The 12,931-nt window shown below is 38.5% G+C and overlaps 1 protein-coding gene across 1 annotated transcript in view; it reads left to right on the forward strand.

Annotated features, from left to right (window-relative positions):
- Window positions 1–605: 605 nt before the first annotated feature.
- Window positions 606–12,931, forward strand: part of NUP210 (nucleoporin 210kDa) — a gene marked incomplete at its 5' end in the record, with an annotated part of 37,566 nt that continues 25,240 nt past the window's right edge. Inside the window, 7 exons of the mRNA XM_010191339.1 lie at window positions 606–761; window positions 3,776–3,974; window positions 5,205–5,350; window positions 7,565–7,786; window positions 9,076–9,249; window positions 10,434–10,626; window positions 10,949–11,055. Coding sequence (XP_010189641.1) covers window positions 606–761; window positions 3,776–3,974; window positions 5,205–5,350; window positions 7,565–7,786; window positions 9,076–9,249; window positions 10,434–10,626; window positions 10,949–11,055 — 1,197 coding nt within the window. The remainder of the gene's footprint in view (window positions 762–3,775; window positions 3,975–5,204; window positions 5,351–7,564; window positions 7,787–9,075; window positions 9,250–10,433; window positions 10,627–10,948; window positions 11,056–12,931) is intronic.

Consider the following 12,931-nt stretch of genomic DNA (forward strand, 5'->3'; position numbering starts at 1 on the left):
TAATGCCAAGAAGAGGGTGACTTTTTTGTTTCCTGTTCTTTTTTCCCCTTCTTGGCTCATTCTCTCCCTGCCTCCCACCTTCTTTTCTCTTCCCTTTAGATCCCTTAACAATTCCCACTGAAAGAAGCTAGTAGGCACAGAGTGTCAGGTTAGCAGCTCAGAGACCCAAAATCAGCACTTTGGCTGTCAGCAACAGAGAAACGGTGGGATTTTTCAGAAGTACAGTAATCCCACGTGCCAGGCCTCTGGTGTGCCCGTTTGTGAAATGCGCTGCTGACTCTAAGCACTGTCAGTCCCTGGGAGCTGCGAGCATCAGACTTCTGCAGCTGGGAGTGAGATATGGGTTAGCAGCACTTGTGAGCACATAGGATATGTGCACGAAGAAAGCTAAAATTAAAGTGAATGAAGGGTAGTATCTTCTCATCTCTTACTTCACCTTGCTTATTTGAAAGTTCTGAGGTATTATTTTATTTGTATTTAATATCAATAATAGCATTGTCATTGCTCAATGTGTCTCTAGTTCTTATGCGATATATTCAACGACTTGAAATGGGAGAACCATAAACTTTATAGAATATTTGAAAGACTTTCTCTGTGTATTCTAGGCTCATGGTGGAAGTGGAAATTTCAGCTGGTCCTATTCTAACCAAGCAGTTGCTACAGTGACAGTCAAAGGAGTAATGACAACAGGAAGCGATATTGGCGTCAGTGTTATTCAGGCAATTGATGTTGAGAATTCATTGCATTATGGAGAAATGAAGGTAAAACTCTTATTTTCCCTGGTCACTCCTGAATATTGCTTTTGGAAATAGTGAAGAAGCTGAGACTGCCGTAGGTGTTCCCCTTTCCAAAATGTTCCCAAGAGGTTTCCCTGCCTGCTCTGGGGCAGGATAACTGATTAGTTTCAGAATTGGTTCTTCTGGGGATTCAAGCTCATTCCACTGCATTAACTTTACTCCAACTTTTGCCCCTTCCTGATTTCCTTGCCGAGCCTTTTTCCTTGTTGAAGGTTTTGAGTGCAAGGAAATGGTAATTTACTGCTGGCCTAGACATCTAAGCAGACAAGCCAAACTGCAAATGCATTCTGCAGGGTAAGAGGTGGGTGTTTTTCCCTTGATACAGAACAATGACAGATACCGTCAAGATGCGCAAGGAAATTCCTACCTGGAGAAGTGTCTGAAATTAATACAGTGCCATATCATGAATTTAGATACCAAAGCCAAGCAAAAAAAAAAGTAATCTTTTAGAAGAATATAGGAAGGAAAGATATACCTCCCAAGGGGATTTTGCAGTCTGTGCAAATCATACCCTGTTCTTAGGATTTGGTCAGGGTGACGTGTGTGTGGTATGAAGTGAAGAAAGTACAGGAACGGTATATGTGATGGCCCCATGGGAGAGAGTGTGCAAAGACAGGTGAAGAAGCTGCTCTGGTTAACACTGTAAATCTACAATCTTAAGTATTTTTCTCTAGAATGTTTTTGATTAGGAAATATCTACTTGTGTCCTTCTGAACACAAATAATTTTCCTCAGTGAAACTGTGTCAGTGCTGTTAAGAAGTGCCAGACCTGTAACATGATAGAATAGAAACTAGAAATACCACTGTGTTGTATATTCGATACTGTACGGTAGCACTACTCTGCTACCTTCACAGATTCAGGCATTTTAATCTATGCTTTAACTCTGTGCCTTTTGCAAAGAGCTAAGCATTGAAATGGAAACCTGACAGAAGAGTGAACTTGCTCCTGACTTCAGAAAAACTAGGAGATATTTTTCTGAGCAGGTGTGACTAATCTGGGATCCAGAGGCTGTGTTTTTCTACCTGCATGCTCATAAATGAAATACGTTTGTTTATGCCAAGCGGCTGCTATTGAGGCTGGCAAACAACCTCCTTCAGGCTAGGACTTTATAAAGGTGATGATCTTCGTTTCTGAGGAAGCATAGAAGCTGATTCAGGAAGCACCTCTTGCAAGCCCATAGGCCGTGCACCTTCCTTCCAGTATGCATGCCTGTAATTTAGCAACTGGTGGGGAACAAGCTGATTGCATCAAATTTACATACATTAGCTATACAAAATACCTCATAATTTTTAAGTATTCCCATGTGTACCACTGCTGTAATTGTACTGCACTTCTGTTGCACTTTGATAAAAGTGTTAAAAAATGTGTTTGGTCAAGACTGCCAAGTCGGTCCCATAATGAAAAGAGAGCTATGTAAACAGGTCTCTCCAATCCCCTTTTTCTTGTATGTGTGTTTTGGGAAAGATATTTCTAACAAAATTTCACTTGGAACAGATGTAGCTACTTATGCTGAGTATCTTTGAGGGGCAACTTAGCTTGGATTATTTATGTCAGTTCTACAAAATGAATTTGAGAGGTATTAAACTTCATGCTTAAAACAAGGACTTAAATGCTTAAAATAATGACAAAAATTAAAATTTGGGCAGAATTTAGTTTACAGACTTGCTCTGAAATCGTTCTCTGGACAACTCAGGGTGCCGCTTTTTACAGTTACCAGCAGGAGACACAGAGATAAAGGTTTTTCAGTTAAAACTTCTTATCCTTAAACGTAAGTCAAAGCCTGAAGACACAAAAAGTACTTCTCTCCAAGTAAGCTTTCAGAGCAGTGTGTTGCACAATCTGAATAGGTTATTTTTGAGTGCCTTTCTTTTTGTTAGAATTGCATTCTTCGTAGAATAACTCTCAAGAGTTGTTTTTACTGACCTCAGTGAGCAAGTTTTAGGAATAGTTAACTATGTTCTACAAGGATTACAGTTTTAACTCTGTACCATATGGTTCAATGTTCTATCCTGAAGCCATTTGCAGATGGTTAGGAAGTAAAGATACTGCAAATGAAAAGCTTTGATCATAGCGATTGTTATGAAATATGCAGTCAGTCTGTGGTAGATTCTTTAACATTAGTGGGAAAAGTAGCAAATCAGAATAACAGATAATGCAGTTGAGGCTTGTTCATCAACATACCAGCTAGAATAGCATGGAAGATATATTTCTGCCGGTCTTATTCCTGGAAGTAATCCTTTTGATTTCAGAAGTATGTCTCACATAAAGGTTACTTGTTGAAGCAAAAGGTTGATAGATTAGGCAGTAGATATTTGTTCACTTCTTTTAGATTTCTGATGTATTACGGTGGGGAAATGTTGAGCCCTGGACACTTTTAAAAATATCTTGCAGACAGAAATGCAAGAAAGAAAAGGAGGGAAAAAAAAACCCTTGAGGAAATGTTTGGGTCATCAGTTCCCTTAAGTTCCACATACCTGCTGCTGTGAGTGATGGAGGCTGGGGAGCCTTGCTAACCATGTCAAGTGTAGCTCAGATATTCACCTTCTGAAAGTCAAGGCTGGATACTAAATCTGTCCCAGCCTGTGATAGCACCTCCTGGAGATACAGCATAGCTTAGTCCACGCTTTCTCTTCTGCTTTGTTGATTTTAGAATTATAGAAGTAGCAGTAAAAGAATCATTACGCTAATGTCAACTTAGATTGTTATGGAAAAGAGCACTGAAATAGTAGTAAGCTTTTCCTGGCCCTTTCTGATACTGCTCTGAGGCAGGTAAACGCAAAAGCAACGTTGAATCTGAGAAAAATTGTTTGCAGCCATCAGAGGAAAGCCAGCAGCTGGGAGAGAAGTATACGAGAGGGCTGATTTGAATAAGGAGAGTGTATTGAAGTCTGATTTTCTTTTTTTAACTGTTTTTTTTCTGGTACATTTTTGTGCAGTTGTATTCATACATCTGTCCTGTGTTTCTTTCCTCTGTCAGGTGTATGTAACTGAACCTAGTGGGATGGAGTTCACACCACATCAAGTTGAAGCACGTGTTGGCCAAATACTGGAGCTGCCCCTGAGGATAAATGGCCTAACAAATGTTGAAACGGGCGAGACGGTCCCACTGAGCGACTGCTCACACTTTGATTTAGTTGTGGAGGTAGAAAACCGTGGTGTGTTCAGGCCGCTTCAAGGTGATTTGACCACCTCCCTGTTTGAAAGTTAAATTAAGATGTTACTGAGTCACACATCTCCTTTAATTCGCTGTTTCAATTGCTGTGTACAGTATTCCCACAGGGGTGCTTAACTTTAGAGGTGGAGATCAGAGCAGTTTTATTTTGGGGATGCAGAACTTCTCTTTGATGTTTTTGGAGACTGAAAGAATTTTGGCAATTATTTCATTGGACAATGTGTAGTCTTCCATTTGTCTTTCTTCTGATTTAGTATTTTTAACATGCTTCTGTAACAAAGCTGATGGTTTTCTCATAAGAGGAGCCTACATACATTGTGTTTTGAGGTAGCACTGGAAGACTTACCAGAATATTAAGTTTAACTGCTTTGACCAAATTGACAGTCCTTTCAATTCTATAAAGGCACTGTTCATTGCTCACAAGGAACTAAGGCAAGCAGCTGCCTAAATTTTACCAAAGCTCTGTCATTGTTAAGCTCATTGCTTCAAGAAATGCCTCGTCAGCTTTACTGAGAGTACGGAGTATGCAAGTTATTTTTACAGATTGCCATTAATGTTGCTGGGCTAAGTGGGCACTGAGCAGTGTGCTTCTTTCCATGTCTACTGAATTCAGAATATTATTCAGATACACCATTAGTTTTTTCCAAGTGTCTCTTGTATGGAAGTTCTTTCTTGTGCTATTGAGCCAGTAAAACCAGTCTGCATTGTACCATCTGTTTGCCTGAGAGGCAGCTATTTTAAATGTCACTATATAGTATGCTGTTGTAATGTTTGTTTCAAAAAAAAAAAGACAAAAAATAGACCCTTGCCAAACCACAAAATGTCCTTTAAGTAAGCAGAGAAATTTCATGAAAATACCTCACCTTCAGCTAGAGAAATCAGTTCAAACTGTTCTGTACAGGAAGGCTTGTCTAAGCAGCGTGACTTATTTGTGCTTAATTACAAATTCAGTTTTATTTTAGAACAGCAAGTTTAAAATATTCAGAAGGAGATAGAAGTTGTATTAGTTTGAACCAGAGTAAAGACTCGTCGTGTTTAGGACAATGTGAAAATAAAGCTATTTGTTTGACATGGATACTTTGGTAAGTGTTGGGTTTGAGATGAAATGCAGTAGTGAACCTTTGCTTGGAGGACACAGCTCTGCTTGTCAAGACAAGCCACGTTGAACTTGTGTTAAAATGCCAGGGCATTTCTCTCCAAATACGTATTTATATGTTTTTTATTTATCTGACAGGAAGGCTTAAGCCAACTGCTGATTTTTGTAGTGGAGTCAGAGTGAAAGCTGAAACTCAAGGATACACAACACTTGTTGTTAGTTACACTCATGGCCACATCCACCTCAGTGCTAGCATCACCATTGCTGCTTATCTACCTTTAAAAGTAAGTCCGTTTTTGCTGTTCCTAAAGCAGTCTATCACTTAAAATGCCTTTAAAAGACATATAGTAAGTTGATATTATGTAATAAGTATGTTTTTAAAAAAAATTAGGTGGGTGGTTGATTTGCAGGAAAAATTTCATGAACTGCTGTGGGAAATTGTATTTTAACCCTTCCTCTGCAGAGCATATAGATGGATAGATATAGGTAGATGGATAGATATGGGTAGATATGGATAGTAGAGTATTTTTATGTGGACATTGCAAGCCAACTATAGAGGAGTGAGTAGTGCAATAGCAAACTAACAGATTGTTACAACTTCTGAAGTGGAAAGTGAATTTGATATGGAGGACAGTAATAGGCATCAACCCTCATCCAAGTCAGGAGGTATATTTTCTTTTGCACAACACACATGAATTACTAAGTTACTTTTTAGCAGACTCTAGATAGGTGGAAAATTATGGAAGACTCAGATTGTTTGTTTTTTGATTCCATTTAACTAACAACTGGCTTAATAAGGTATTAAGGGGAAGTCAGAATTCTGTATCCATAATGGCAAATGGAAGTACACCTAGCTTATCATTTCTGCTTTCATAGTATATCAACTGATTTTTTGCAAGAAGACAAAGCTGGCTTGCCTGTGTGGCAGCGCAAATATATGCTTTTTCACTACAAATGGGAGAAACCTATTTCACTGTTGGACAGTTCACTATAGAAAATAGGAGGAACAATCCTGAGTACAGGATCAGTCTATATAAATATGAAGCAGCGTGCTTATGTTACCCTCATCTTCAGAGACCCAGCACTGAATCTGCAAAGCTGAAGTCTAATACATGTGACCATGGCTTTCTTCCCTGGAATCTGGAACAGAAAGTTGTGCAGATTGTACGAATTTGTGATTGTAATAATGATTTTACTTTAAAATATGCTTTTCTGTCAAATATCTTCAATAGCTGAGTATAATTATTTGAAGATGAGGATGCCAACACATCCTAAGCAGGGTGTGTAAACTTTCTATTCTTGGCAGCAGGGTGACAGAGCTGCATGGTCTCTTTAATTAGGAATTTTTCGTATGTATAGCGTCATTCACGTTTATTAGCAGAGTCCCTTGAGGTGGTGTAACACTGCTTTTCATATATGAAGTTAAATGATTCTAGGGTACTTAACAGAGCCAATACATGGTGCAAAGGAGGGCAGATTAAGTGCACTTACCAGTAAAAAAACAAACCTGTGCTTAGACATCTCAGTGAAGAACTTATTTTTCTTTGAAGTGTAGAACAGTGATTTCCACATTGCTTTCCCTGCTCTCTGTAGAATGCAGTACTTACGATGCACAGAAATGGATGGCAGCATTTTTTTGTCAGATAACTATTTAAAAAAAAAAAACCCTAACAACCCAAAAACATAAAAAGTGGGAGAAAGGTATACAGGAGTCAAAGGGCAGGCAGACACTTGAGACCAAACTTCATAGTTTTCCAGTGGTTTTTACCTTTATATTACAAATATAACCAGGATGTAAATGGGAGGTACGAGGAACGCTTAAGGCAACCCTTTCCTTTTCTCCCTTCCTACCAAAATGTACCTGTGGAAAGACTTGAGCCACCCTTTTTGTTAGCTGCTGTTTCTTTGTTACTAAGCATCTAAGTAATATGATGATGTGGAACACAAGCTGCAAATGGTTATTTTGTATTAAAATGTAAGGGTAATTTCTGTGATGATAAACAGCACAGGCTGTCCCAATAGTGCACATCAATGTAGAATTTGTTGTAGAGGTTTGAAGTTAAACTTGTGTAGGAGAATAATTACATGCACAGAGAGAGCACTGTCAAGTGAAAGTAAAATTTGACGTTCTTTCATTCATTTAAAGTACTGCCTATTCAGAAAATGCAGAGTACAATCTCCGAGTGTGCTCAGAAGAGCATATCTTGCTTTAATTCTTCATAAAAGAGATGTGATCAGAATGTAGTTTAAACTTCTCTTTGGATCTGTGGGTTCCATTGAATATAATCTGACTGGCTAGAATTCTTGTAGGTGATGCTAATTATTTTGGTACAACTCTGTTTTTAAATAACCATGCTTACAAACCACCGTGTGGGGAAAATTTTAGCCTAATCAAAAGTAACAAAGATAGTACTTCCATTACAAAGGAAGTTTCTCTTGCAAAGTACAACCAAACCATGTGTAAATAGAATAATTAATTTGTAATTCATTCATTACAGGCTATTGATCCTCCATCTGTTGCTTTAGTGACTCTGGGTTCCTCTAAAGATATGCTGTTTGAAGGAGGACCTAGACCATGGGTACAAGAACCTTCAAGGTTCTTCAGGAACATCACTGCTGAAGACACAGAAAGTATTGGCCTGTCTTTATTTGGACCTCCTACATCTCGAAATAACATCCAGCATTGGGCTAGAGTGTCTTGCAAAAGCCTGGGAGAGCAAGTAAGTGCCAGAAGGTATTTGTATTGCCCTCCATCAAACACTGAGCTAAGGCAGCCGAGAACATTCTTCAGGCAGATTTATGGTACCATATACCTTTCATATAACAAGTAGTTTCTATAATAAGCCGGTAAAGAACTTGGGTAAGTATCTTGTTTATGCGTTCTGATGCTGGTACAGGTTTTAGAGTGAGCATTTTGTTACATTATGTTATAAAGTGGTTTATGATGGGTTTATTGCAGTATAAAGCCAAGTCACAGAAACCTTATGTTGTAGAATGCATTAAACAGATCCTGGTAAGTGCAGCTTCAGTTTGCACAAATAGGATCATAGCGGGACGTTACTGCAGTAAACTGACCCTTCTGTCTGACCTCCTCCTCCTAACCAAGTTACCTTCCAGTGTGATTCTGTTTATTCAAACAAATGACAGCCATATAGATTTACTGCTCTGATACTTGTGCAGTCTTTGTGATAGTGGCTGTAGTAATTTTCCACCTGGTCGTGTTTACTCCAACATGCAGAAGTGCTTTACTCACCCTGGCCAGTCTATAAAGCATGTAGCTTTGATTTAATGTTTTTCTCCTGTAATTCTGAAAGGCCTAAGCATTTTCGTGTGGCTGCCAAATTGTTTAACTGATTTCCTCAGTGGATACTGGTCCAAGTGTAGCTATTTCTGTAAGTGCAAATTCAAAAAGGAAAACCATTTTTTGTTGTCTGTGATTGTGCATGCATTGGCTGGCTGTCCTCAGTGTTGTCCAGAATAGATCACATCTGCATGGCTTTGGCTAGTATCAGTGCACGAGTGCATAAGGCAGGTAACTAGAGGTACCTTGACCTGCTGGGATAGCCTTCTCTGTGTATATACCCACTTTGTTTTGTTGAGGGCTGAGAAAGGAATGTAAAATAAAACATAAGATGTTTTCAAACACACTGAAGTGACTACGAATACTGTCTGTGGGCTGTTCTGTTCTCACTCTGCATGAAAAACACCTCCCTGTTAGCTTTTTAAGTTACAAAAGATTTGTTGTTTGAATCAAGTTTGATAGTGACAAACATGAATACCTAGGAACAGTTCACAGGAATAGTACCTTGATAACGGTATAGAGCTGTACTTGAAATATGCACCTCCTTTTATGTCTTCCTGGGTCTTAGTGGTGCTGTAAATCCTCAAGAATTGTATTTTTGCTTGTTCATTCTGCCATCAGTGTAAATGAGATGTGTGAAATAGAATATGCCTGAGCTCAGTAGTTGTTTTTCTCTTTCCTGACTTGCCTTTTTTCATAATTGTACAGGTTATTGCTTTAACAGTTGGAAACAACCCCACGATCACCAACCCTTTTCCAGCAGTTGAGCCTGCTGTTGTGAAGTTCATCTGTGCTGTCCCTTCACGACTCACTTTGACTCCTGTTTATGGAAGTCCTCAGGTTGATCTCTCCTGCCCTTTGCTGCAACAAAACAAGCAAGTGGTAAGCTTGAGAAGTGACAGGAAAAGAAGGTGTTCTTAAAAATCAGTGTTTGGACCTTCCCATACGAAATAAGGATCTGACTTGCTGCAAGAGTAGCTGTAACTCTAGTGCTGTGGGCCACACTGGTATCACTGTCTGCTTCTGCAGAGAGCAGTCTGAATGTGAGTTTCCTACAGTGATCATTCAAACAGGTTTATAAAGGGACCTACCAGAAAATAGGAGTATATGCAAAAGCATTTGGATTGTGGCTTCTCACACAAGTGTCACTGTGAGCAAGCCTTTCTGACTTGTCTTGAGATGAACTTCTTTTTCATTTAAAAAAAAAGGAAGGAGGGGGAAATGTTTTCAGTGGCTGTTTCTAAGGAAAGTACTTTTTCCCTCTACTACTTCATTCCAGTCTAACTATTCCATTGAGTATACAGAGACATATTTTACCGTATATGTATTAAGTCAGTGTACATTTGTGTGTGTCTTAGTAGAAAAGGCACAAACAACGCTGACGTGAAGATGTACTCAGCTTTGCAAATCTGAGTCACAGTAAATGGACGATGCATAGGTGCAGATTATCAAGCATAAAGAACTGTTTCTTTTACAGCCTAATGAGTGCCATCACTTGTCTGCTGAGTAAACTGTGTTTTCCGGTGTTAATGTTACCAGGCAAATATAAAAGTCATCCTACTTTCATAAAACTGCAATGTGTATTGAGTTGATGAATCACTTTAAGTAGTTTCTATGTAATAGCAAGATAATGAGATTTTTGCGTGTTACAAGTCACTGCAGAGTTCACCTGTTTTTCTGGCTCCATTATCTGTCAGTCAGACGACGTCAGTACGCTGCTATCACTGGTGCATTTCACAAGATGAACACTAGAACTCTGAGCTGTATCTTCTGACAAATAGCAGTAACTTCCATTATTTGTTTGAATTCCAAAGACAATGTAATTGAGTTGTGTGGTTCAGTTTTTGTTTTATGGTAATTCACTGGCTAAACTCCCACCGCCGCAAAAAACCGCTTGCAGTTGAAGTACAGCTTAATGACATCGCATTGATAGCTCATTTTAATGAACATTACTCATGTAATGAGTGTTATAATAAATCTCATTAAATTCAGCATACATTTTTTTCTTTTAATGATTAAAAAATCATCTTGCGTCTGTTCAGTTCAAGGTGTTCATTCTTTTTCAGGTTCCTGTTTCAAATTATCGCAATCCAGTATTGGATTTGGCTGCATATGATCAACAGGGCAGTAAATTTGATAACTTCAGTTCTCTTAGTGTTATCTGGGAATCAACAAAAATATCCTTAGCTAATATTGAGCCTAATACGCCAATGGAGTTGACTTTGAAAGAAGATGCAAGCGGTCAAAAGAAAATGCACGGTACGAAGTATTTTAAATAGGCATTTCATTATTTGGAGGAGGTCAGGGTTAAATCTATTTGGTAATATCTGAGCTTGATTAAAGAAATTACTGTAAACTGCAGTCATATTTCAGCTTATTCTCAACATGCATTTTAAGTGCGCGCTATTTAAGAACAAAGCAAAAAAACACCACCAAAAACCAAGCAAACACAATGCCTAGGACCTGTCTTGAGAGAGAAAAATCTTGTCTGTTTAGAACGGTAAAGGAAGAGATTAGCAGTGTACATTTCATCCTTTTCTTCCTCATAATCACATTTATTTGATTTTCTGTTTGATTCTAGGCTTACAAACTGTTCTAGTTCATCATGAGTCTGGAACAACTGCCATCTCTGCAACTGCAACAGGATACCAGCAATCCCATCTCAAGGCAGCTAAAATAAAAATACCGGTACTCAGAACTCTTGGTTTTTTGTTGCCATTTTCCTATGATGCTTAATGTAGGGTTCCTATGTATTTTTTTTCCTTGGTGCATAGTAATGTAAGTATATATAAGGCAGTTCCAAGGCTGATTCTGAAGACAGATTAATACCTCAATGCTTTTATAATGTTCATGGCTTTTCCTGCTATTTATATAAAATATATCCAATTCCTTTCACAGAACAGAACACAGAACAGAACGTTAGGGATTGGAAGGGACCTCAAAAGATCATCTAGTCCAATCCCCCAATTTCCTTCTTTTCCCTCTTCCTTTCCTTCTTTTCCCTCTTCCTTTCCTTCTTTTCCCTCTTCCTTTCCTTCTTTTCCCTCTTCCTTTCCTTCTTTTCCCTCTTCCTTTCCTTCTTTTCCCTCTTCCTTTCCTTCTTTTCCCTCTTCCTTTCCTTTCCCCTAAACCATCTGGGCAAGGGAATTACAAAGAATTGTTTCAGTTGAGTTTGTTTAGATTTAGGTTTTTTAATGAATTGGTGAATCTCTGCTGCTTGTCCTTCACTAACGCAACCATGTGCTTAGCACAGCTGTCACTGGGAAAGCAAATGTATTATTTTCACCACAGAACTGGGTAGAAAGGTTCTGCATGAGCAAAGCAAAAGCTGGCTGATATCCTCATATAGAGCATATGTACAATCTGGGCTCTGGCTAGTACTTTTTAAATTTTCTCCTCTCTCTTTGATCTCACATTGGTCATACAGAAGGTCTTACTGATTTGTACAGTGCCAGCAATAAGCCTAGGCTCTAATTTTACAAGCCACTCCCTGAAATACTTTAGTCTGTGGATACTCCACATAGGGAACAGCAACAGCAAAATGCAGTGATGATGAACAAAGAAGGCAGATGTAAACAGATGGCAATTTTCTGTTTGTGTCACTTGTTTCCAACTGAATACAAAGGCAAGTTTCAGCCTGTGGAACAACCTGACATGCCTAGTAGCTAACTCTTAAAACACCCTGCTTGGCTAAATTGAAATTCTTTCATTTTGTTAAGCAAGATTTAAGTGAGTTTTGGCTGTATGCAATTCTGAATCATGTACCATGAAAACAGAGTTGAGAGGGACACTAATAATGTGAAATATCCCATGGCCCAGGTTTCTGTCAGTATGCCCAAGGTTTGGCATCTGGGCGGTAAATGTTGGAAGATGACCTGTATTGCCAGTTGGTTCTTGTCTGTTCAGTGAGGTTTCCAGTCTGCTCCTGTTGGGAAGCATGGTATAGATGCATTTCCACTAAAGAATTTGACTGTAACTTAGTCAAAATTACTAGATTAGAGTCACAGTTACTTTGCCACCTAAGATATTTGGTTCTGTGTCTTTCTTTTTTTCTGTTAAGAAAAATAAGTTGTAATAAGAACACTCGGTGTTCTCCAATCATTTTGTAATTCATTGTGCTCTGCTTTATTAAGCCAATATTCAATATTCTTTTTTACATGTAAAGATAACAAGGCAGAGTTTAAAGAAGTCACTTTTCTTGAGTTCAGAGAAGTTTATTCTATTTCAGTATGGGATACCTTAATGTAAAATGACACTGAAGTTCTCTTAAGTTCTAGTCTCTGTATTTAAGTTTGGGAGAAATATTTTTGACAGTGGAAGAGGTGTTGTTGATACCACTTCTGCTGCAGTTACACAGGCTCATGTATTGTTTCTGTAAATTAGGTAATTTGTCTGCTTTTTTCAAATACATTAGTAATGTACTGCTGTATTCTACTTTCAAACCTGTCTGTACTTACAGTTCTTTCTTACAGACAAAAACTCAAATAAAAATCTATTAGATGGTATATTAAGATTTCTTGATCATTGTTCCATGTTTAAGTGGACCATCCTATTGTGTCATTAG

This window comes from Mesitornis unicolor, unplaced genomic scaffold (assembly GCF_000695765.1).
Source record: "Mesitornis unicolor isolate BGI_N332 unplaced genomic scaffold, ASM69576v1 scaffold8579, whole genome shotgun sequence".
Classification (NCBI taxonomy): Eukaryota; Metazoa; Chordata; class Aves; order Mesitornithiformes; family Mesitornithidae; genus Mesitornis; species Mesitornis unicolor.